This window comes from Myotis myotis, unplaced genomic scaffold (genome assembly GCF_014108235.1).
Source record: "Myotis myotis isolate mMyoMyo1 unplaced genomic scaffold, mMyoMyo1.p scaffold_m19_p_15, whole genome shotgun sequence".
Taxonomy (NCBI): domain Eukaryota; kingdom Metazoa; phylum Chordata; class Mammalia; order Chiroptera; family Vespertilionidae; genus Myotis; species Myotis myotis.
The window spans coordinates 43089336-43112680 of record NW_023416319.1 but is presented as its reverse complement, the minus strand read 5'-3'; the positions used below and the strand labels follow the sequence as shown (position 1 = coordinate 43112680).

General features: G+C 42.3%; 1 protein-coding gene across 1 annotated transcript; it reads right to left on the bottom strand.

The window, feature by feature from the left end:
* OIT3 (oncoprotein induced transcript 3) lies at nt 1-22041 on the bottom strand. Its single transcript, XM_036337051.1, has 9 exons — nt 21886-22041; nt 17439-17813; nt 16411-16518; nt 13100-13222; nt 12072-12194; nt 10260-10420; nt 8400-8815; nt 2779-2878; nt 1-993 (listed from the first exon to the last, which is right to left on the bottom strand). The coding sequence occupies exons 1-9, from the start codon at nt 21944-21946 to the stop codon at nt 823-825; spliced, it is 1638 nt and encodes a 545-aa protein (XP_036192944.1). The 5' UTR covers nt 21947-22041; the 3' UTR covers nt 1-822.
* Between the last annotated feature and the right edge of the window lie 1304 nt (nt 22042-23345).

The following is a 23345-nucleotide window of genomic DNA, read 5'->3' as shown; positions in this document are numbered from 1 at the left end:
TGGCTTAGTAAGAAACTGGATTTAACAGCAGATAAAATTTATCTCTGTGGTTTATTTCAATAAAATTAATTAAGCACCTACAAAATAGAGTATGGTATAATTTTATACCTTTTTCTATTCACTTATCAGTCTGAGGGCACAGAATGCCAAATAACAGGGCATATGACACCACATTTTAATTTTATCTAAAGTTCAGTCATTGAACCACTTGAATGCATGTTATAATAAATTTAATAACATTTATTAATTGAAGATATTTCTTAAGACAACATAAAAATGTCAAAAGAAAATATTGTGCAAGAGAAAAACCAAATAGTATTTTTTAGTACACACTTATATTGATAAACTTCTGAATCCCTGGTAACTATTCTGTATTTGACTTGAAATTTCAGGGTATAATATTATTTACATAGCTAAGGAATCATTGGGTATTTAAGTCATAGTTTCAAGCAACTATTTAATTTTTAAAGTTCTTAATTTGAAATCTCATACCCAACTTCTGATTTTACTGCATCGTATAAAAGGTGATTTATTGTAGAAAAGAAATGGGAGAAAAGGGTGAGCTGCCTTCTGTGTGGACAGCATAGCTTTTGACCTTGGGAGGATGAAGCCCTAACAGGGTCAGGTTGGTCAGCAGCGAGCTGACCTCTCCCGACCTTTGGGCCAGATCAGAGGGCGTCAGTCCTGCGAGTCAGTCTAAACCCACAGCATGATGTTTAAAGAAGGGCAGTGATCTAGCGTGTTGACTGATGTCCTCAGAGGTCGCGGGGAGAAGTTCCAAACAGGCGGGCAGCCAGAAGCCAGGCCTGGGCGTTCGGCGTCCTAGTCCTCCCAGTCGATGCTGATTGGGCCGCCCGTCAGCATCTGGCTCTGCAGACCAGCTGCGTCCTCCCCTCTTGCCTCTCGCCGCATTCTCCGGTGGCAGCCCTGGGCACAGCGGGAGCGCTCCTCCAGCCTGCCACAGACCAGGACCCGGCAGTGCAGGAACACTTCCTGGAAAGGCATGCCGTAATGAACAAAAACAATGACAACAGTGATCGCTTGTGGGGCACTTTCTAGAAGCCAGACACTATACCAAATATTTCATATATGTCATCTCATTTCATCTAAACAACAACCCTTTGAGGTAGATGTTATCATGCCCATTTTACAGATGAGGAAACTGAGAGAGAGGTTAGGGAATTCGCCCAAATTCACACACTTAGTAATGTGGCAAACACACAGAGTCCTGTGGGAGATTGAAAACACCACATGCATAGTTTATGCACTTGTGGAGGGCCCAGAGAGGCCTTTGTGAAGGCAACACCTAATAACGGCAACCTCTTCATTCCTCACGTCAGAGTGAGGAATGACATCAGCCCCCATGCACTTCTGTGTAAGGTTGGTCCTTTCTCCGAGCTGCTTCCGGCAGGTGACTTTCCAAGCATGCTGCCTAGCTGAGGAGGGAGATCAGGATCAGCCACCCTAGTGGGCCCTCCTGGGGCGGTGAGGTAGCTGGGAAGCACATCAATGCACTTACATGCAGCGTGGGAAAGATCACTGGTCTCTGAAACTTCTTTTTGTTGAAATGTTTCAACAACTCTATTCAAACAAAAATCTTCCTCCTTACCCTATTATAGATAGCTGCTTATAACCTCTATAGCTATGTATGTACATTTTAAAAATGTAGCATTTTCAACACACATGCAAATTGTTATGACAAGTCTTTTCATGTCTCCCTTTTCTATATTTCCATATTTCTATACCACTTTAATAACTGCTCAACACTGTGCTAATTGATATACTGCAGCCCTGTTTGTTTGGGGGCTTTTTTTTTTTCACTCCCCTTATACAATGCTCTATAAACATATCCAACAAGTCTTGCTTTTCTTCTTTTGCTTGCTTGTTTTTTGAGAAATTTTCAGAATTGGAATTTTTAGGAAAAAGAACATGATTATTTTATGGTTATCCTATATAATAAAAGGCTAATGTGCAAATCGATCAAATGGTGGAATGACCGGTCGCTATGACACACACTGACCACCAGGGGGCAGACGCTCAATGCAGGAACTGCCCCCTGGTGTCAGTGCGCTCACACAAGGAGAGCACCTCTCAGCCAGAAGCCAGGCTCATGGCTGGCAAGTGCAGCAGTCTGTCTCCACGGCAGCGCTAAGGATATCAAACTGTAGCTTAAGCCATGTGATGTCAGTCACACATCCCCTGAGGGCTCCCGGACTGCGAGAAGGCACAGGCCAGGCTGGGGGACCCTACCCCCCCAAGTGCATGAATTTTGTGCACTGGGCTTCTAGTTATTAAATATTGTCAGGCAACTTTCCAGAAAGTGTACCAATTTATAAGGCCACTGTATACTTTTTATAATTTAGTGTGTTGTGATTTATAATTTTATAGACTAATATGTATTAGTAGAGTCTTATAATGGTTTTAAATTGGCATTTTAAGTACTACTTTCACTGAGTATTTCACTGTTCATGTTTTCTGTGAATTTCCTGTCCATATTTTTTGCCATGTGACCACCACACAGGCTTTTTCACCCATACCTGCCCACAAGGATTTAAAATTGTGATCATATAGTACCTTCTTTGAACAAACACAGCTATTTTATTGGGAGGGGCAGATAATTATGACATTCATGAAGGTGCTAAGCTTCTAGATGGCCAACTTTACAGCATTTTTTCATAGAGGAAATGCAGATGATAAATGTGGCTCAGAGAATGTCACCAAGTTGGGATATTAAGAGGGAAGGCTCAGGTAGTGGGTGGGGGGTGGGGTGCAGCTTACCTTGTGGTCTTTGCCCACAAACTTGAAGACAGGGACCTGGAAGTGCTTTGCTAGGTGATCCCGTGGTGTGTACTGCTTCACGGAGTCATCTGAAACACAGCTGAAAGTAGGGCAGGGTGGCACGTAAGACTTGATTGCTTAAGCAGGGGTGGAAAAAGATCCCAGGCCAGCGTGTTCGGTCCAAGGAGAGGGAAACTGGGTGGAGGAGGCTGGGCTGCACTCAAGCTTTTTGAGAATGAAGGAAAAAGGAAATTCCCTTCAGACCCAGCCCTGCTCATTAGCACTGTCTGTCCCATCTGTCATTCACTGTACCCACAAACTGGGCACAAGGACCTCCTGTGAAGTCAGTGTATTGAAGTATTAGCAACAGCAACAGTATTTATTTCAAAGGTACCTTTTGTATTTTCATCCGTAATATGTTGCAGGAATTCTGCATTCCCATACTTTATTATTGGTTTGAGAAGGCCTTTCTTTAGATTTCATAAATATTTATGAGTACCTAATAGATAGTCACCCCTGAAGAGAATTCAAGGGTGAGCCAACCCCAATTCATGCATCAAAGAGCTGCATAAAGATCCAAGTTTCTTAGAGAATAAATAGCGGGTTCTATTGGGGAAAAGTCATTCACTTCCAAATTGTTTTAATTCTTCTTCCCAAATTTAATACTAACTTGTAGCTTGGCAGGGTTTTGGGGTTTTAATCTCAGATCTACTGCTTAAAGTGAACTCAGGCTCACCTCAGGGTTAGCTGGGGGAAAATAAGTATTATGGATTCTCCGGGTTGAAGCCAAGGTTTAGAATTATGAACCTTTTCTCCTTGAAGATGAAAGGCCACGGGTCAGACTTGTATTATCTTTTCCATTATGAAGTCTAAGTGAACTTTCTTTTTATAAGTATATTTTCCTTCTTTTGGATACCTAATAGTTCCTGTCTACCAGGACAGGGGAAAGCGGGGGGATCAGATGAAAAGCCTGTGAAACTGGATACCTGCTCCTTGTGCTGACAGGCCACTTTCTAGGAATTGCTAATTGCTCTTTCAGTGCAATGAAAAAGCCCAATGAAAGTGTTTAAAAATAAGGCATCTTGACTTGTATTTCTATGACTATCTTATGCCTCTGAATTGAAGAGGACCTAAACGTATAATGAGTTTCTATTATTTCTTGTGTTAATTTTCATTTTTCTTAGGTGAAATTAATTTTTATCATCTTCTAATTATGTTCCCTGATAAATCCTATTGCACATCTAATCTGTGCAATACACTCTGCTGGGTGCTGCAGAGGATATAAAGATGAATAATATGGTCTATGAAATCAAAAGCTATAGTCCAATATTTATTATAATAATGTAACAATATTAAAATGGCACTTTCAGCATTTTCAAATTTTCTTTATCTGAAAGTAGTAGGGCTGGGAAATTGGGAATAAAAACATAAAGGCCCTGGCCAGGTAGCTTAGTTGGTAAGAGCATTGTCCTGATACATCAAGGTTACAGGTTCGATCCCTGGTCAAGGCACATACAAAAATCAACCAATGAAGGCATAACTAAGTGGAACAACAAATTGGTGTTTCTCTCTCTCTCTCTGTCTCTCTCCCTTTCTCTCTCTCTCTCTCTAAAATCAATTATAAAAATAAAATAAAATAGCCCTGGCCGGTGTTCTTAGTGGTTAGAGCATCAGCCTGCCCATTGAAGGGTCATGAGTTTGATTCCCAGTCAAGGGACACGTTCCTGGGTTGCAGGCTCACTCTCTACTCCTTGTTGGGGTGTGTGCAAGAGGCAAGCAGTTGATGTGGCTCTCTCATGTTGATGTTTCTTTCTCTCTCTCTCACCTCCTCTCTCCCCCCACTCTCTATGAAAAAACAACAACACAAAAAAGCAATGGAAAATTATATATACTCAGTTGAGGATTAACCAAAAAAAAACCCAAACAAAAAATAAAAATGAATTGAGATGTATTTATAGTGTAAATATACACTAGATTTCAAAGACTTAGCAGTCTAATTAAAATAATCACTAATACATTTTTTATTGATTAGATGTTGAAATGGTAATATTTTGGAGAAACTTGGTTGAATAAAATATACTATTAAGCTGAAACCGGTTTGGTTCAGTGGATAGAGCGTCGGCCTGCGGACTGAAAGGTCCCAGGTTCGATTCCAGTCAAGGGCATGTACCTGGGTTGCGGGCACATCCCCAACAGGAGATGTGCAGGAGGCAGCTGATCGATGATTCTCTCTCATGGATGTTTCTAACTCTATCTCTCTCCCTTCCTCTCTGTAAAAAATCAATAAAATATATTTAAAAAATATACTATTAAATTTAAAAATAAATAAACATACTACACTTTTTCCTTAAGAGAGAAAATGAGGCAGAAAGAGCTGTGTCTGGGTAACACATTGCAGATAAGACCCAGGACAAATTCTGGTCTTGATTTGTTTTTTATTGTGATTAGATAACGCTAGTCCTATCAGCTTTAAGTTCGTGTGCTAAAAGAAAGGCCAATGATATATGACAACCCAAAGAAATTGATCATCCAAAAGTTGCCCAATATTTGATTTTGGAATTCAATAGATTCTTTTTCTGGAGATTAACTTTCTAATTCTACTTTGCCTAGGCTGGTATGAAATTATTTTGTATTCTCGGAGCATATATCAACTCAAACTAGAGGGAGGTGAGTCGTGTGTTAAATATTAGGGGAAACCAGCCTCATTTAAATTTAAGCTGAGGACAATGAATCATCAAACAATTTATAAGTGTAAGTAAACTACATTATGTTTATTTAAGGGCTCTGCACTATTATGATAAATACTTATTCAAAGACTCATTTGACTTCATAGTTACAAAACAAGACTGATTACTGTCAGAGGGGAGGGAGGTTGGGGGGCTGGGTGAGAAAGGTGAAGAAATGAAGCAAAAACAAAGAGAGACTCATGAACACAGACAACAGTATGGTGATTGTCAGAGGGAAGGGGGTGTGGGAAGAGGTGGAAGAAGGCAAAGGGGAGATAAATGGAGATGGAAAATAACATTAAAAAAATAATTCATTACGCAAATATTCAGTGAGCCTCACTGTAGGCTAGGCATTGAGGCAGAAGTAGAAGGAAGGATGGTTTCTAGTCAGGTTGGAAGGAATCCCGGAAGGCTGCATGGAGGAAATAACCTTGCTGAATCTTGAAGGACCGGTAAAAATCACACAGGAAGAAAGAAGACTGCAGGCAGAGGAACAGCAGGCGCAGAGGCAGGAGGGTGTGAGGAACAAGAGCGTTTGGGACTTGCTCCCCGTTCCCTTTGGCCCGAGCAGAAACTGGAGAGGGTAGAGGTCAGAGGGGGAGGCACAGTGAGCCACGCTGAGAGCTGGGTTTTATTTTGAGGGATTACCTCATGTGCCCCATTACTGTAGTCCCATTACTGTACTGGAGATGGGACTGTTTGCCTGTTTACTAAATTGGCCTACACAGCTGTGTCTTTGAGTTCTTGCCTTCTACTTTTTAAGCATTTTAATTTCTTCTACAGCTTTCTTTTTTCTGCTTTGTATGCACCGAGGGCTGGAAAATTAAGTAGCACAGCTTCTTAGAACTGTCTGAATTTTAAAAGATGTCCTTAACTGAGAGTCTGAATAATGAATATATTAATAAACTTCACAAGCTTAATTGAGGTTGCAGATTACATGTTTTCCCAGTAAGTGAGGAATGATTTTACATTTATTTTTGCAAAGAAAATATGAGGCAGAAGAGAACTCTTGATGTTAGAGAAATGCTCACTATTTTGATGGTAGTCATAGCTTCATGAATATATACAAACTGTATACTTTAAATATGGGTATTTATTGTATGCCAATAGTACTCCAATAAAACTGTAAAAAAAAAAATCAAAAAGGAGCCAAAATCCACTCTTCTCGCGAAAGGAAATCAATTCCCTAATCTACATAGCATTGAATATGTGACTAAAAAAAAGAAATAAAAAAGGATACTTCTACTTTTCCTTTTAAAACTTTCTGGCGATCACTCTACGATGGCAATAAATCCAAAGGACTGTGAGTCCCTGTGAGACCTGCCACTGGCTATCCGCTGCAGCTCAGAATGACAGATTTCCATCCTCTAAAAGCACGCCAAGGGGACGGCAGGAATCTGAAGCCAGAGCATTCCCTCTGGTAAACAGTTACCAACCAAAAGAAATCAAGAGCCATTAAAAAGTTTTCAACGAGGGTGTGACAATCTGTGTGTTTTCCTTTTGACTGGCTACCCAGGGACCCTGGAGCCGAGAACTGAGATTTAGGAGGCTGTGTTGTTAGGTGGCTGTATTAGCTGTCCCCTTGAAAGATAATGAGGGCTGGAATTAAGTCAGTAAGAGTGGAATAGAGAGAATGAGGTTTGGGCTTTGTTATTATTATTTTTAAATATATTTTTATTGATTTCAGAGAGGAAAGGAGAGGGAGAGAGAGAGAAACATCAATGATGAGAGAGAATCATTGATCAGCTGCCTCCTGCATGCCCCCTACTGGGGATCAAGCCTGCAACCTGGGCATGTGCCCTGACTGGGAATTGAACCATGATTGCCTGGTTGACATGCAACCACTGAGCCACACCAGCTGGGCTTTTTTTTTTTTTAAGTTTCTCAGTTGATTCTAATGTGCATCAGAAATTGAAAATCACTTAGCAAGAGATTGTTAGCAGCAGTGGTGAGAGATGTGGAGAAGTAAAAGCAAAGCAGATGTTTCCAAGGGTCTATTGGGCCAGGTAGTGACGTGCACGGCAGGAGGCACACTGCTGCGATCTTACTAGGCCACTTCCCTTTACGCTGCAGCTCCCGACCTGCCTGAGATATGCCCCCTGACATGAGGACAAGGAGGACACTGATGAGCTGCCACACTGAGTGTGGGTTTCAGTGTGCACACCCTGGGAACGTGAGCAAAGGGCATGATAACTGCTGAGCTGCCAATGATACCTTGAGACACACACGGTTCTTAATCCAAGGGGCCTTAGGAAATACGCAAGTCCCCTTTGTATAAAGCAAGCTAACAAAAGTACATTTGCTTTGTCTTTCTTCTCCTAAAAGCTACCAACTATTTCTTCATCAAACCAGCGTCTTAAAAGAGGCGTCTACATTGGCTGCTTCCAGTTCCTCATCCCCTCGCACTTGTCAGCCCCCACCTGGCACTCACGCTCTGCCCTCTCTGAGCAGGTTAATCAATCCCACAGTTTCGATCACAAACAGGGTGATTCTCTCTTTTATCTCTGGTCCTGACCTTGTTCCTGGGTCTAACTGATAGGCACTTCCCAATGCCCCCTGAACTTCTTGTCCTGTGCATCCTCCTGGCGTTTACAATTCAATATTGTTATTTAGAATTATCACACTCAGTATTTTAACCTCAAATCTGCTTTTCTACTTATATCCTCTTGTCTTGATTGATGCATCTAGGTGGCCATTTGAGCCAGATCCCATGGAGTCATTTTTGACTCTCTCTCCCTCACCAGTTTCCACCTCCAAAATGTCAATAAATGGTTTCTGAATTAATTAAGAGCTCGCAAGAGCGCAGAGCCATTCTGGGAAATGACTGAGCATACTGGTGCACTTAGAGGTCGGATGTGAACTGGGAGTAACAGACGGTTTAAGCAGCATAATTACCCATCCCGGATAAGGTAGTACTTCAGGATCTCGTCGATCTTGGAAGTGGGGGTGGCAAAACAGCTCTCCACCAGGCTTTCCAAGCCGTTCACGTGCACCAAGGGCTCAATGCCAAAGTAGAGGGAGTCTCGAAGCTTGAGGGTGGGCAACGCTTCCCGGTAAGGCTCTTCAAACTCATGGTCCTTGAAGATCTCCAGAGTGAACGGGAAGATGCCGTGACTGCGGCCCATGATTTCCAGCGGGGCGTTTCGAAGGTTGGGAACGTATCCTTCGGAAATGGTGTACAGGCGTGGGAACTCGCAGGTCACGGGGATCAGCAGTTTGCTGGTTCGGATGATGATGTCCCCGCTGCTCCCTGGGGTCTGCTTGGGTAGACCTGTCACAAGGTTGCTGGCCACGATCTTGTCATTTACCACCTGAGCCAGGCGGGGGGTAAGAGAGGAAAGAGATTTTACATTCATTTCTACAGTTTTTTCCCCCTCCTCTTAATCATAACCATCTCCAAACCTCAAAACACGTTAGAAATTTGGTTGCTGAAGCCTGAAGCTTTTAATAATTTTTTGCATACTACTTCGTGGTCAACCCACACATTCCTTTGGAATATTACTCAGAAAACCCGAGCTATGCAGAATCAGCAAATTCGAAGCTCGTATGTTTTGGGAGAGAGCAGCTTCTGTGTGTTACGTTTTCTGTAAGTCTAGACCTGCTGGTCCTGCTGCAGCACAACCTGGTGCTGACCTCATCCACACGCAGAACTTGAGCTGCTACTTGATTTTCAGTTCTTTATGTCCAGCCTCGTCTGGCGCCTCAGGGGGCATTTCCATGCCATTGTGCACAGATAGAATAAACACAACCGCCTTCTCCTGGAACATCTCCTCCATATCTCACCCCAGGTCTTACTAGCGCTCTGACTTTTTCTTCATCAGATTCAATAAAAAACTATTTGTTTAACTAAATGATGACAAGGGCCTCTGCACTGCTCCTCAGGATCCAGGTCCTCTTTTCCCCTCCTTCCTGCACACGTCTGATGTCATCACGACAGGGCCTGCTGAACCCCAAGTCCTCACCCTAGCGCATAAGGCAGATCTCTGGGAGCATCTCTCTTCGTTTTCTCTTCCAAAACGAATTCCTTGCCAGTCAGACCCATGCCCAGCATAAGTGTAGGGATTCCCGTCTCTGGGGCTGGCTCATTTGTTTCCCATCTGAAATGCCTGTTCTTCTGCTCTCCGCCTGTCAACCACGCATCAACCACACTCATGCTTCCGCCACAGGTCCAGTCCTACTTGTCTTGGCTGCTCCAGGGTCTGTGCCTTTCTGGCTTCCTACAGCCTCTCTCACCTGGATCACTATTTCTTTTTTTATATTTCGTGTGTATTATCATCTCAATACTACTGTATATGTTTCTAAAAACCAGGAATCTTTATTTCATATCCCTTAGGCTCCCCAGCAGAGGGATGTGCACAGATTCCTGGATGAAAGTACAAACCTTTTGCCTCCACATGGTTCAATACTTGGACTCATTGCTGCCTCATAAATGGACCACCATGTGTATCAGTCGCTTTCTTCATGTAAGACGATACCAGTGCTGGTGCACTCAGGACAAGGTCTACACATGTTGGAGGTCAGGCAATTTGAGAACAGAAATAGTAGAATTTGTTTTAACTTTCTGTCCCCATGGTGCCAGGACCGCAGCACATGCGCAATAATAGATTGTTAAATGAGTGGCATTAGATTTTTTGAAATCCATTCTTTCATGTGGAAATATCTCCTCTCAGACAAGCCGTACCGCATACCTCTGTCAACTACCTCCCCAACGACCGGCTTTTGGTCATTCCCCAGTGTCCTCCAGGAGGAACCTACATCGACCACGGTGCCACACGTCTTGAGGGAGAAGAGGATGTTGACGTGGGTGCCATTGGACACTCCTCGGCAGGAGGTGTTGGTCAGGAAGAGCTCCAGACCGCCCACCAGGTCCCTGGGGACGCTCACTTCGATGGTGTTGGTCTTGCACAACACGGGGACTGCGGCAGAAAGGGGCTGCTGTTAGAACCGAGAACCTGAGGGAAGGCTTCTAGAAGAATTAATTTCACCATCATGCAGCTTCAGCTATTTGTTCTATCCTCAAGGAAATCTATGAGGCTCTAAACAAGTTGGTGAATAAAACCAGGACTCTTAACTCCCAAAGCTGTGGTCACATAATGCTCCTGAGTATATTATCCCCAAATGAGGAACTAGTATGTTCAAGTTTCAATTCGACAGACATTTCAAAATCTGGCTAGCATAATTCCATGAACTGAGGCACCTGAAGGATTAACTTTTAGCACAAACACAATTTATTGGCAATCCAGAAAATGACTGCTTGGATACAGGCTTAAATTATATAATGGTCCTGCTTTGACTTTACTGTTAATTACTGCTCCATAAAACAGGTAATAAAAGCAGTGTTGGTGCACTTGGGGAGGAGTTCTAAATTGTCTTTGTACTGTTCAGTAAACCATAACTCTGGCTATAAATTGCACTTGCACTGAATATAAAAAGGTTGCTTTCCCTCAGCGTTCCCATGTTCATTTCTTCCAACTCTACAAATACCCTAAAAGGAATATGTATGGGTACCGTCTGGAAATATCTGAGGAGAATATCAATATTTGAGGACATACCATAACAAATGGTATAGTAAAAAGAAGTCAGAGATAGTTGCTCACTAAATATTTGCTGGATGAATAAAATAATGTTCTGGAGAGAAATAACCAGATTTCTAGAAAACAGTTCTCAGAGGATTATTGAGGCTCGTATTGTAAGTGCAGGGAGAAGAATCAGTTCTCTAGGGCTTTCCACTTAGTTTCACAGCCCAATAATCTGCTAGAAAACAGAAGAACTGCATCGATGTCTTACACGTCTAAATTGAGTATTAGCCTTACAATTAGTAACAGAAATTAGAGGGAAAAAAATCAAAGATGAAAAAGTAAAGGAAACCGAATGATCTAGAAATCCCATTTCTGGGTATTCATCAAAAAGAATGAAAAACAGGATCTCAAAGAGATATTTGCACACCCACATCCATAGCAGCGCCATTCACAATGGTCAAGAGGTAGAAGCAACCCAAATGCCCATCCATGAATGACTGAGTAAACAAATGTGGTATATCCATACAATGGGATATTACTCAGCCTTATAAAGGAAGGAAATCCTGTCATATGCTATAACATGGATGAACATTGTGGCCACTATGCTAAGTGCAATAAGTCAGTCACAAGAAGACAAATACTGTATGCTGGGGGAGAGGGGAATGGAAAGCTATTAAATGGGTGTAGAGTTGCAGATTTGCAAGGTGAACAAGTTCTGGAGATGTGTTACACAACATTGTGAATATATTTAACACTACCGAACTATACACTTCAAATTGGTTTGGATGATACATTTTATGTTATATATTTTCCAACACACTTTTTAAAAAAGCAAAGTAAAATTGTTTTGTTTTGTTTTTTTGTAATCTTTTCTTAGGTCTTTTCTCTTTTGAATGTTTCCAGGATGAAGATGCAGGAACACACACTGCTGAAAGAGCTGGCGTTCTAAAAGATGAGAATCTTGACACATGTGGGTGAGGAAGGCAGGGCGATGGGACGGGGAGAGGAAGCATGAATCAGAGCAGAGGTCAATCCCTGCAAGTACTACCTTGGCAAGTGCGGTTGTCCTCAGACAGCACCAAGCCCCGCGGACATTCACACTGATAGCCCTGCTCAGTCACAAGGCAAGAATGGCTGCAGCCGCCATTGCTGTTGTGGCATCCTTCAATGTCTGCAATAAAAAAAAAAGGGGGGGGGGATGATCTTGGAGCCCTCTTTCCCCGAAATTCTGGGTCTTGGGATGGCACTTTGCATTGGGGCTTAACTTAACTCGTCACAGTATCACTGGGGCCTAACAGTCACTGAGACATGGAGGAAAGCCCACAAAATACGGGTATTAAATGTTAGAGCTACAAAGAGCAATCTTACAATACCCACAGCTCTACACACTTAAGCTGGTCATTTTGTAGAATTCCCTTCAATCTGGATTTGTCTGTATTTTAATGGTTACTATGTTTGGGGGAAAGTCATTTCTTAATTGCTGTAATATTTAGTTTGCTCAATTCAAAATTCTATGAGAGTATTACTGGTGTAAAAGGAACAGAATAGAATTTGATTGGACCAGCTAGATGGATCGGAGTTCTTGCCAGTTGGTTGGATCATCAGTCCTTCTGTATCCCCATCGCTGCTCTAAACCACTTGTTATGTTACCCGCCTCTATTACCTTGCTACTCCCGGTGTGCTCCTTGGAGTCAAAGCATAGGTGTCACCTTGAAGTTGGTTATTTAGAAATGTCTTGGCCCAATGCCAGACCTACTAAACCAGAATCTGCATTCTAACAAGAACCCAGGTGATTTGTGGGCATGTTAAAGTTTGAGAAACACAGAATACCCAGTTTTATTTTCCAAATATGTGGCTCTTTACCTCTTGCAAAATGCAACTCCCTTCTGTGAAACCTTGGAGACAAAGTTAACAGTGACTTCCATCTGCAAGCATCCTTGACGATGATGAACCCCTCTGTCATTTCCTTACACAGATGCACTGTTACTCTCTTCTGACACTGGGCAGTTTCATGGACAGCAGAGAATAAGCCAATGGCCTGGGCTCCCGATTTGAATCCTTCTTACCCATTCTCACCTTCGCAAGTCTTGCCATCACTTCTTAGCACACGGCCAGCCCCACACTCACAGCGATATGAATTTTTGAGGTTTACACAGATCTCACTACAGCCACCATTGTTTTGTTCACATTCATTTTCATCTGTAGAAAAGAAACACACCATGTACATGGTGCTGAGCAACTTAAACTCTCAACCCCCTTAGCAGAATCTCCACATCTTTTCAGTTCCTGCTGATACACTTTCCACAGCCCAACCCCCTCGGTGAGATCCAGTATAATCACTTCTATCAACCAGGACTCCTCAACCAAGTTATTTGTCCATCTGCCCTCTGCTGAAGCAGAAGGCACCTACGCCCTCGCCAATTCCCTCCTAAGGGCAAAACTGTGGGAAATAAAGTTCCTTTTGTCGCCTACGTTCACCTATTTATTTGCATTGGTGAGAATCTCACTTACTCCAATGAGCTCCTGAAGATTTGCCAAATAAATAAAAACTTATAAATCAAACCGTGTTCTAAAGGCATTAAAGGAACGTACATTGCAGAAGAAAATATCTGACGTTTCTGAGGCAGTCTTCTGCCATACATGAGCAACTGCCCTCGAAATCTCTCTTAAATGTTGGAATATTCTCACATAGTACTTCATGATTGTTAAGTCATTGTAAGGATCTGACGAAAGAAGGGACTCTTGCCATAAAAAAAATGCACAACTGGCAATAAATGTCGACCCCCTTCCTTCTACAAACAAAAGAAAAGGAAGCGTGGGAGCTAAGTTTGTCATGGCTGGGACATAGGACCTAAGTCAGGGAGCGGGGTTTAAACACCCCGAGGTGGGAGGAAGCATGGCCTTGGGCCCAGGGGCGGAGATGAGCAGGAACTGAAACCCTGTCTGGGACCCTGGCAAAGGTATCCCCATAATGAGTTGGGGAGAAGCATTTGCTGCGAGGCCCAGGGAGGCAGTAAGGAAGCTCTCGGCCTGAAGCTCTAGGAGAGAAAAAGCCTCCAGAAACCGCGGGAGCCCCACGCCCAGTCCTGCCACGGCTGACGTGTGAACTTACACTTCCCACATGGTGTGGGGATATTGCAGCCAGAAATGGATGTAAAACTTGGCCTGGACTGTGAAGTTTCTGTGATGCCTGACAGAGCATTTGGAAAACTGTTCTGCAGTAAAACTTCCATAAACTCGGTGATAAGAATAGAATCTCCCCACCCACTGCCCCGAAAACAACAATTACATCAGAAAATGGTTTGCCATGAAATACTAACCATGAGGAAATTATTTCCTATAAGAGAGAGTTGGCAAGATAACAAACAAGAGGCTTTGGATTGGAGATAAACAAAATGATCCAGAAAAATCCATAATACAAGGATTTTAAAAAATCACCAAACAGATAAAAGGAAGGATAGTTGCTCAGCTGGTGTGGCTCAGTGGTTGAGCGCCAACCCATGAACCAAGAGGTCCCTAGTTCAAGTCCTGGTCAGGGCACATGCCCAAGTTGCAGGCTTGATCCCCAGTAGGGGGTGTGCAGGAGGCAGCCGAATGTTTCCATATATCCCTTTGTCTTCCTCTCTTTAAAAAATCAATAAAACATGCTGTTGTTGTTTTTTTTAAAAAAGATAGCAACCAAAATAAGTGTGTGAAAGGGTAAGACAGAATTGAGAAACAAACATGTTGAACATGTTAAAAATATCGTCAATGAGATTAGAACCTTCCGTGGGTGGTAAGAGGCACTGGCGGCCCTCCTGGAGGTGGCCACACCAGTGCTCAGGCCAGGCCTCTGTGGCAGGGCTGACCTGCTTACCTCAAGCCTGATTGTTCGATGTGAAGGAGAAATGAGCTTCTATTATTTAAGCCACTGTTATTTAAGCCATTGTTATTTGGGGGTCTGTTGTTATTTACAGCCTGACTTTGATCCTATGCCCCAGCAATTCCACCTTTATGGGGTCAGGTATAATTTTTATGTTAATTTTAAGAACACACAAAGCACTGCTACATATTGTTATGGGTACACATGTGAATAATGAAAGCATAAAAACAGGGACCAGAAGAACACACACTAACTTCAAAACACTGACTCCCCCTGGAGGGCAAGAGAGAAAAATGAGATGGACTGAGATGATTTTACTTGTACCTGTAAAATTTTATTTTAAAAAAAGAGAAAAACTTAACCATAGTCAAATCTGGGTACATGAGAAGGTGTGGGGCAGGCCTCCCCTTTCTCACTAGACTTCTTTTTTTTTTTAAATATTTTTTATTGATTTTTTATAGAGAGGAAGGGAGAGAGATAGAGAGTCAGAAACATCGATGAGAGAGAATCATCAATCAGCTGCCTCCTGCACATCTCCTGCTGGGGATGTGCCCTCAACCCAGGTACATGCCCTTGACCGGAATAGAACCCGGGACCTCTCAGTCCGCAGGCCGACACTCTATCCACTGAGCCAAACTGGTTTCGGCTCACTAGACTTCTTTTAAGTCCATTTGAGTCTGAATACAAAAAGATTCATAACATTAAAGGGAAAAGAAAGGACCTTCAGTCTTGGGTTTTTCAACAACAAAGCAACAATGAAACAACTCTGGATTTCCCACAAGCAATCCAACTCCTCTTTCTTGCCACTCAGAGAAACCAAAAGTATATTAATGAAGCTGTAGGAGTCTGTCCTTAGATAATTGTAGACCAAAGCTATCCAATAGAAATACAAAGCAAGCTACACAAGTAATTAAAATCTTTCTTGTAGTTACATTTAAACATTTCTTAAAAGGAAATGGTAAAATTAATTTTAATAAATACTTGATTTAATCCAATATGTCCATAATGTTTCATCTCAATATATAATCAATATTAAAATTATTGAGCTATTTTACATTTTTAAAACTAGTCTTCAAAATCCAGTGTATATTTTATACTTATAGCCTGTCTCAATTTGGATGCTAAATTTTCATGAGAAATACTTGATCTGTATAGAGTCATAAAATTTACAGTTGGCTACTCAAGTTATTCCAAATATTTTCAGTTTTTCAATGACTGAATCAAGTATCAGTTTTTAAATTAAAATTAAGTAAAATTAAAATTCCGTTTTTCAGTCACTCTATTTCAAGAGCTCCATAACCACTCATGGCCAGGGACTCCTGTATTGCACAGAACGATTCTAGACTACACCTAACCGTGCCATAAATCTGGCTTAAAGCTTTAGTTATGAACTACAAGGGCAAACACCATTCCAGGTGTTCTGAGGCACAGACTGGAAAAACGATGGAGGTCTGAGTCAGGAAGTTTTTGATTTGTCCCTTTGATCTTTAAATAGTCTGCTTCTACTTCAATATTAGTTTCTTACCAAAGCATGTCTGCCTGTCGGGGCCCAGCACGGTCCCTGGAGCGCACCTGCACTCGCTGGTATCCGAGCAGCTGCCGTGGCAGTCCTCATCACAGATGTCATAAAAATCTATGGAAGGATAAAGATGACCTTTTGTGACAGACTAGGACCAGAGGACCCTCATTCCTGAGTTCAATCATGGGATACTAGCTTCTAGCCAACACCCAGAGAACTCTCATTGTTCAGGGATTACATAAACCCAATGGGAAGACATACCACCCAGGAACATCTTTTGTCATTTAGATCAATGATTCCCAGCTTCAGATCCACAGGCCCTTGGTTGGCCATAGATTCTGCAAATCTAATACCTCACAAATACGAGCTATGGGTTAAATAAACATTATCTCATATCACATGACCCATGGACACAGACAATAGTGGGGTGAAGGCCGGGGAGGGGACAGGAGTGAGGAGGAGAGAGTCAATGGGGGAAAAAAGGGACATTTGTAATACTTTCAATAATAAAGATAAATTTTAAAAATAAATTAACATTATCTCCTACTTTTCTATGTACTCTATTTTTTAAATATATATAATTTGAAGAGACTGAGAAAACAAAAATTTATTTAAAAGTATTACTGACCTAAAGTAGCTTTTCCCATATAATTTTAAAAAAAATCAATGGATACTAAGCACAATGCTATCACATGGATGTCTAATATATATTTAGAAAGGGATTCTCCATACTCAAAAAATGTTGAAAATCCTCTACTTAGATAACCTAAATCAACATTTCATTTTCTAATGACTTGTTCAAAAGGAGTGAAGACCAAATAAAGCAAAAATGATCAAAGGCATAGCCCCTTTCTAGTCTCCAGAAATTTTTCAGAAACTTAAGAAGAGAACTCAGAAATCACAACCTGGAGGTATATGTGGCCCTAAATCCATGCTATTCGGACTCTGAGATTCTACCATAACTGAATTTCCCATGGCGCTTTTCTCCTTGATGCCTTGCGGGGGAGGATAAAGAGCACAGAGAAGGCACTCACGGCCACAGTAGACATGAAAGCAGACACTGGGCTTGGTCAGACGATACACGTAGTAGCCTCCGGGGCAAGCCTTGACCTCCACCGTGGTGTTCCAGAGGCAGCAGTTCCTATTGAAGCTCGCACAGGCCTGGCGTTGCACGATGCCATCACCTTCTAGAGGGTGGCTGCCATTGAGCCAGACAGGTGCGTGGGTTCCACAGTGGTTTTCTGGTATGCAAAAGGTGGGCATGGCATCCCCCGCCATGCCCGTGAAGCGGTACCACTCCCCATCCACATGGTTGTCACATAGAGGTGGACCTTGAGATTCATCCAATTGGTGCTCAGTGTTCCTCCAGGGCTCATTCAGACTGATGTAAGCAGAACAAGGATCTAGGGCTGGGAAGGAAAAGGACACCTCAGAGGCACCTTGTGATATTTCAGTTCACAGAGACAATATCCTGGGTCCACCCCCTTGGTCCTGCATTTTGGCTTTCTGGGGTTCAGAAAGAAATAATCTAAAGTTCCAAAAAGTAGCTATTTAAGATTCCCCATGCTGACTTACACATGTTTCACAAATGCCTTTTCTTAAATTACTTCAAATCTATCTAAGGTTCAGTGTCAGCACTGGGCTAAGTTTTTCATCCATGGTAATCAATTGATGGAAAGAGAGTTGTTCAGAACCAGGGAGGTTAGGGTTGCAGTCTCATTGAACTCTGCCCTGGTCAGACAATATTCTGAGTATTGTGTCCACACCTGGAGGCTATACTTTGTGAAAGTAATGGACAAACTTGGTATCCAGAGGCAGGTGACCAGACTTAGAAGGAAGCCTAAAATTATTTACTGGGGAAGAAGCTGAGAACTATAGTTCGGAGAAAAGAAGACTGAAAAATATACATATCACTTTTCAAACATCTGGACTGGGCTTGTGGAAGAGGAATAGGTATACTGTTACAAAAACAAGAACAAATTGTTATGGGGAAGCACATTTCGTTCAGTTACTCAGTAATGGAGAGGAATGGATGAGTCTTTGGAAATTTTCAAAAAATATTTGGATGGCCATTTGTAGGCAAGATGGAATTTTGCACTAGCGGGAAGCTTGATTTGATAACAAATGTGTAAAACTCATTCCACTGAAAAGGAAAAGGCCTCGGGCACATGTCAGCTGCTTTGAAATACACAGAATACTGGCAAGTAGTTACCAAAGATAGTTTCAAAGTGGATATATTCCATCAGCTTATTGAAAATGTTGTAAACTTTATATATTCACCACTAGCCATGGCATCACTGTGGATAATAGAGTAGAATTTTCAAGCATGCATTTTTAGCACATGGACAAATGTCTCATCAAAAACATTTTAATGACCAAACTCATCAATATCCCCAATATTCTCACTGTTTCCCTCAGTTTCAGAGAAACATTGAATTAATGTAGGCAAATTGTCTGTATGAACCTATAAAACCCAGAAGTTCTAGAAAGGAGACCAGCCATAGAGTACTGTTCTTTTTAATGCATGTCAGGCTGACCTAACTGATATTGTAGGCAGGGAATTCACATGACGGCTGATACATTTTGTGGGCAGGAATTTCAGTTTTAGCAAACAAGGCACAATAATTAAATGTAAATGGACCATGATCATAAAATCTAAGTTGTCTAGAAAGTATTTTGGATTTTCCCAGTCTACATTTCAAACTCAAATTTGCTCTCTAAACTTCACCTGTATATAGAGGAGTGTGTAGCTTCGTGCTAATGGCCAACCAGCATATGACAGTTTGAGACAGGAAATAACTAGGATACTGCACTTTCTGGAAATAACACATTTGCAGAGTTGCCCATGGCAGGAGCAACCGTCTCTTTTACCAGGTCCCTGCGGGACCCCAACTGAGCCCTAGTTTATAGTTTGCTGTCCCCCTTCAGGGGAAGAAGTGTCCTCATTTAGACTCTCTCCCTCTCAAAAGGGAAAAATTCCTTCATCAGCTCTCCCAGCTGTGGGTTTTCAGGGAATTTCACAGGTGATCATAAATTCATAGAAATATTTGGTTCATTTCCTTGGCTCTAATTTTATAAGAAATGGTTAGGTACTCAACTTGTAATGGCTTTTACAGACATTCCTAAACTTCTCAATAACTATTTCATGAATTATAAAGTTTTTCCTTAAATTCAACTGTCATTTCTTGTGTTGTTTGTTAAAAATTCGCTTTCTCTCCTGTTGTAGGGGAGATATGGCACAAATTTCCCTATGATCTCCTTGAAAATAAATAAATGATATATTTTAAAAAGTTACCCACCCAATATTTCTTACATTAATATACACATTCATCTTTTCATCTCCAACCCCTTTTAAGGCAGCACTTCCATCCTTTAATCAGCTGTTAATTCCTGTGCTCAGCTCTCATCATGGAGCACAGAGCTTGGTACAATGCCTATGGCACCCTAAATTGTGGACATATGTACCCCTCAGATGGAAGCGCTGCAGGAAGAACAGCCCCGTGGTTCCCTTTCAAATGTCGAGTCAGGAACCCCCTTTGCTCCCCCCCAACTTCCCTGCCAGCCGCCCTGCCGGCCACCCCTCTGGGGTCCCCACTCCGGGACGCAGGGACGCCTGTGCACCCCCAGGGTCGGCACCTCACGGTGACCCAGCGCGGAGAGATAATGTCAAGTCCCACCCTTCGTTCCGAGGTTTGCAGAGCCAGAGCCTCCAACCCTTACATCCTCCTCACCCCAGCCTCCCATCAGGCTCAGTGCTGGAGCCCCTCTCTCCTCCCTTCCTTCTCCCTGCCTCCCTGCCTTCTTCCCCGTCAACCACTGGGCTTCCCTCTTCCCTCCCTCCTCTCCTTTTCCTTCCCTACTTCTTTCCTCATTTCCCTCTCCAACCAGGACCAGCATTCCCCGCCCCTCCCCCCACTGCCCTTCCCCTCCTTCCCCAGTTCTCCCTTGAGCACCGTGTGTGTGTGTGTGTGTGTGTGTGTGTGTGTGTGTGTGTGTGTGTGTGTGTAGCATAAGCCTAGGGAGGGACAGGTGTATCATTGGGAGGTACAGGAGGCACTGAGGAGAGTAAGAAAGGAAAGAGAATGGGAAGGGGAATGGATGTTGAGGGGAGGATGACTTTTTTTTTTTTTTAATATATTTTATTGATTTTTTACAGAGAGGAAGGGAGAGAGATAGAGAGTTAGAAACATCGATGAGAGAGAAACATCGATCAGCTGCCTCCTGCACATCTCCTACTGGGGATATGCCTGCAACCCAGGTACATGCCCTTGACCGGAATCGAACCTGGGACCTTTCAGTCCGCAGACCGACGCTCTATCCACTGAGCCAAACCGGTTTTGGCGGGAGGATGACTTTTGCTTAAGAGGCTCTTGGTTGTCCTAGCAGCAGATTCAGGACGATTAAACTGAGCTCAGACCCATCTTTTTAAAACAGACGATTAAAGCAGCTTCAGACTTAGAGAATAATGGAGAAGATGGTACAAAGAGTTCCCCCACCCCCACCTGGTTTCCCTATTATGATACATCATACGTGGTACCTTTGCCACAATCAATGAACCAATGTTGCTACATTATTATTAACTTGAGTACATAGTTTTTAAGATTTTCTTCAGTTTTGCTTTGGTCTTTCTCTGTTCCAGGATTTCATCCAGGGTACCACATTGCATTTAGTTTTCATGTCCTTGGGGTCTCAAGCCTATTTTTTTAAAAAATTTAAATATGGACTAGATATTAGATAGTATTGAGTTATTGTTTTGGTGGTTTTTTTCAAGCCTATTTTTAATGTGTATCCATAAATATACTAGAGCAAGGCCTGAGTTCCTTTGAAGATGTAAATCAGGGTCAATAAAATACTGAGCTACTCAAAAGAAGGACTGTTCTCTCCATCTCAACCTGCCCTCACACTCTCTTCTAAGTAGAACTTAAATTCTATTGGAGAAAGGAGAGAGACATCTATTAGTAAGTGGAACTGCAGCTTTGCCTTGTTGGCCAGTTTTGTGCCAAGCTTGAGGAGAGACAGTTTACGATTCACTCAGTCTGTGCAAAAAGTCCTATTTTCAGATGTCAAGACTACGGAGTTTGATTTACCAGATCTGTACCTTTCATGGGGCTATAGCTTTCAGTCAGTCCCTGGAAATCATTAAAGAAAAAAGAAACCTGTCCTTAACTCTAAAAATCATTGTTTTGCTCTTGAAGTTGTAGCTATAAAAGTGCCTTGCACATAAAAGGTTAGAAGTCCTTTTACACATAGTTAGCTAGTGGAAAGCTGCTGGATATGGCTGATCCGTGGAAATTTTGGCTGCCCAGACAAGGGACTAAATGGAACATGAAACAGCAATTCTCTGAAAATATATCCTCAAAGGTTATCAATGACTGGACCCAGTACGGTAGATACTGGATTCGAGCTCTTAGTAACCTGTGCACAACAGCAATTTCCTACAACAAAACGCGCAGTATGCCAAGTACTTGATACCAGACTCACCCATCGGTGCTGCAGGTGTGATTGTGATGAGGAGGCAGGTGAGAAGCAGGAACTGAGGCATCCTTCTGAATGAGCCACCAGACACCGGCTGGAAAATCCTCTTAAATCCAGTTTTCCTCTGTCCCCTTCTTTAAAAACAAAAGCCCGGAGAAGAAAGACTTTTCAGCACTGGTTGGGGCTTTATCGGAGGAAAAGGATGAGTGGGATAAGGTGTCCATCGCGCTGGCCTTGACCCCAGAGAGAAACATTGCTTTACACTGTCAACAGGGTTATTTTATCGATATTTTTCTTCAGGGAAAAAATACTCACAACCCCTCATCCTCCTATTGTTTTCCCTCAAGAATTCCCTGCAATGCGGCTTTCGGTATCTTATCCAGAAGGGGTTCTAAATGAGGGACATCCCCTCGTGTCAGAATCTTATTTCATGATGCTGCAGCCATACCACTGCATGCTAAGTGAGGATGGGATAGAGCCAAATTCATTAAGAAAGGAGTTTATAAGAGCACACAGGAAAGTAGTAAGAACAGGTGTGGAATGGGGACGATAGTCTCCTAAAGCAAGCTCCTAAGTCTTTATTATGGTCTTTGGCCTCAGAAGTTCCTAAAGAGCCCTGGTTGGTGTGGCTCGGTTGGTTGGGCATTGTCCTATGCACCAAAAGGTTTCTAGTTTGATTCCCAGTCAGGGCACATGCCTGGGTTGCTGGCTTAATCCCCATTGGGGGGAGAGGGGGAGAGGGGGAGACAGGAGGCAGCTGATAGATCTTTCTCTCTTTCTCTCCCTCTTCCTTCTTCTCTCTCTAAAAAACAATAAAAATATATTTTAAAACTTCATGAAGAAAAAGGTTTAATTTGTGCTTTTATCCATTCAGGCAACAATAAATACCTTATGCTTTCATAGTGTCTTTCAAGGTGTCTACTAAAATAAAATAGTTTAGTATTTTTTATTTTACTATTTTCATGCTAACATAGGGGCAGGGGCTTCAAATCTAAAACTACTCATTATTAACAATACTGGAAAGTAAGTGACAAAGTTTACTAGAGTTTCACTTTTAGACAAAAGCGAGAAAACATAAGGACCTGTATATTAACATGCCCCAGACATGACCTTGGTGATTACAGATCTGAAGGTTGCCAGCTCCCTGACATTCCGCAGTGTGGACACCTGAACATTGGCACACACGTTACAAAGGTAATTTTCAGGGCTAGGGAAAAGCTTTTTGTAAGTTTGTTTTTAAATACTATATTCAACAAGGATCTGAGGAAAACCAAAATTTTTCTCTCCTGGTTTTACCTTGACCAGATACTCTGGGCTTCTAGTGTCCCTATATTTCTTCGCACCTGTTTCTTTTCCTAATAACAAAATTTCTAGTGACTGGGAAAGGAATATTATCATCTTTAGGAAGTAGTCCTTAAACTTGTCTTTATAATACCTTCATCATTTTTACTATGCTACGTGGCACT

What these genes read in the sequence shown, in the direction of transcription:
- OIT3 (XM_036337051.1), bottom strand. Translation starts at nt 21,946, where the DNA reads ATGCCTCAGTTCCTGCTTCTCACCTGCCTCCTCATCACAATCACACCT. An exon ending in CGACAGGCAGACATGCTTTG is followed by an intron (nt 13,223 to 16,410) that starts GTAAGAAACTAA and finishes TCTTTTCTACAG; the next exon opens with ATGAAAATGAATGTGAACAA. An exon ending in GGACAACCGCACTTGCCAAG is followed by an intron (nt 10,421 to 12,071) that starts GTAGTACTTGCA and finishes TTTCTGCCGCAG; the next exon opens with TCCCCGTGTTGTGCAAGACC.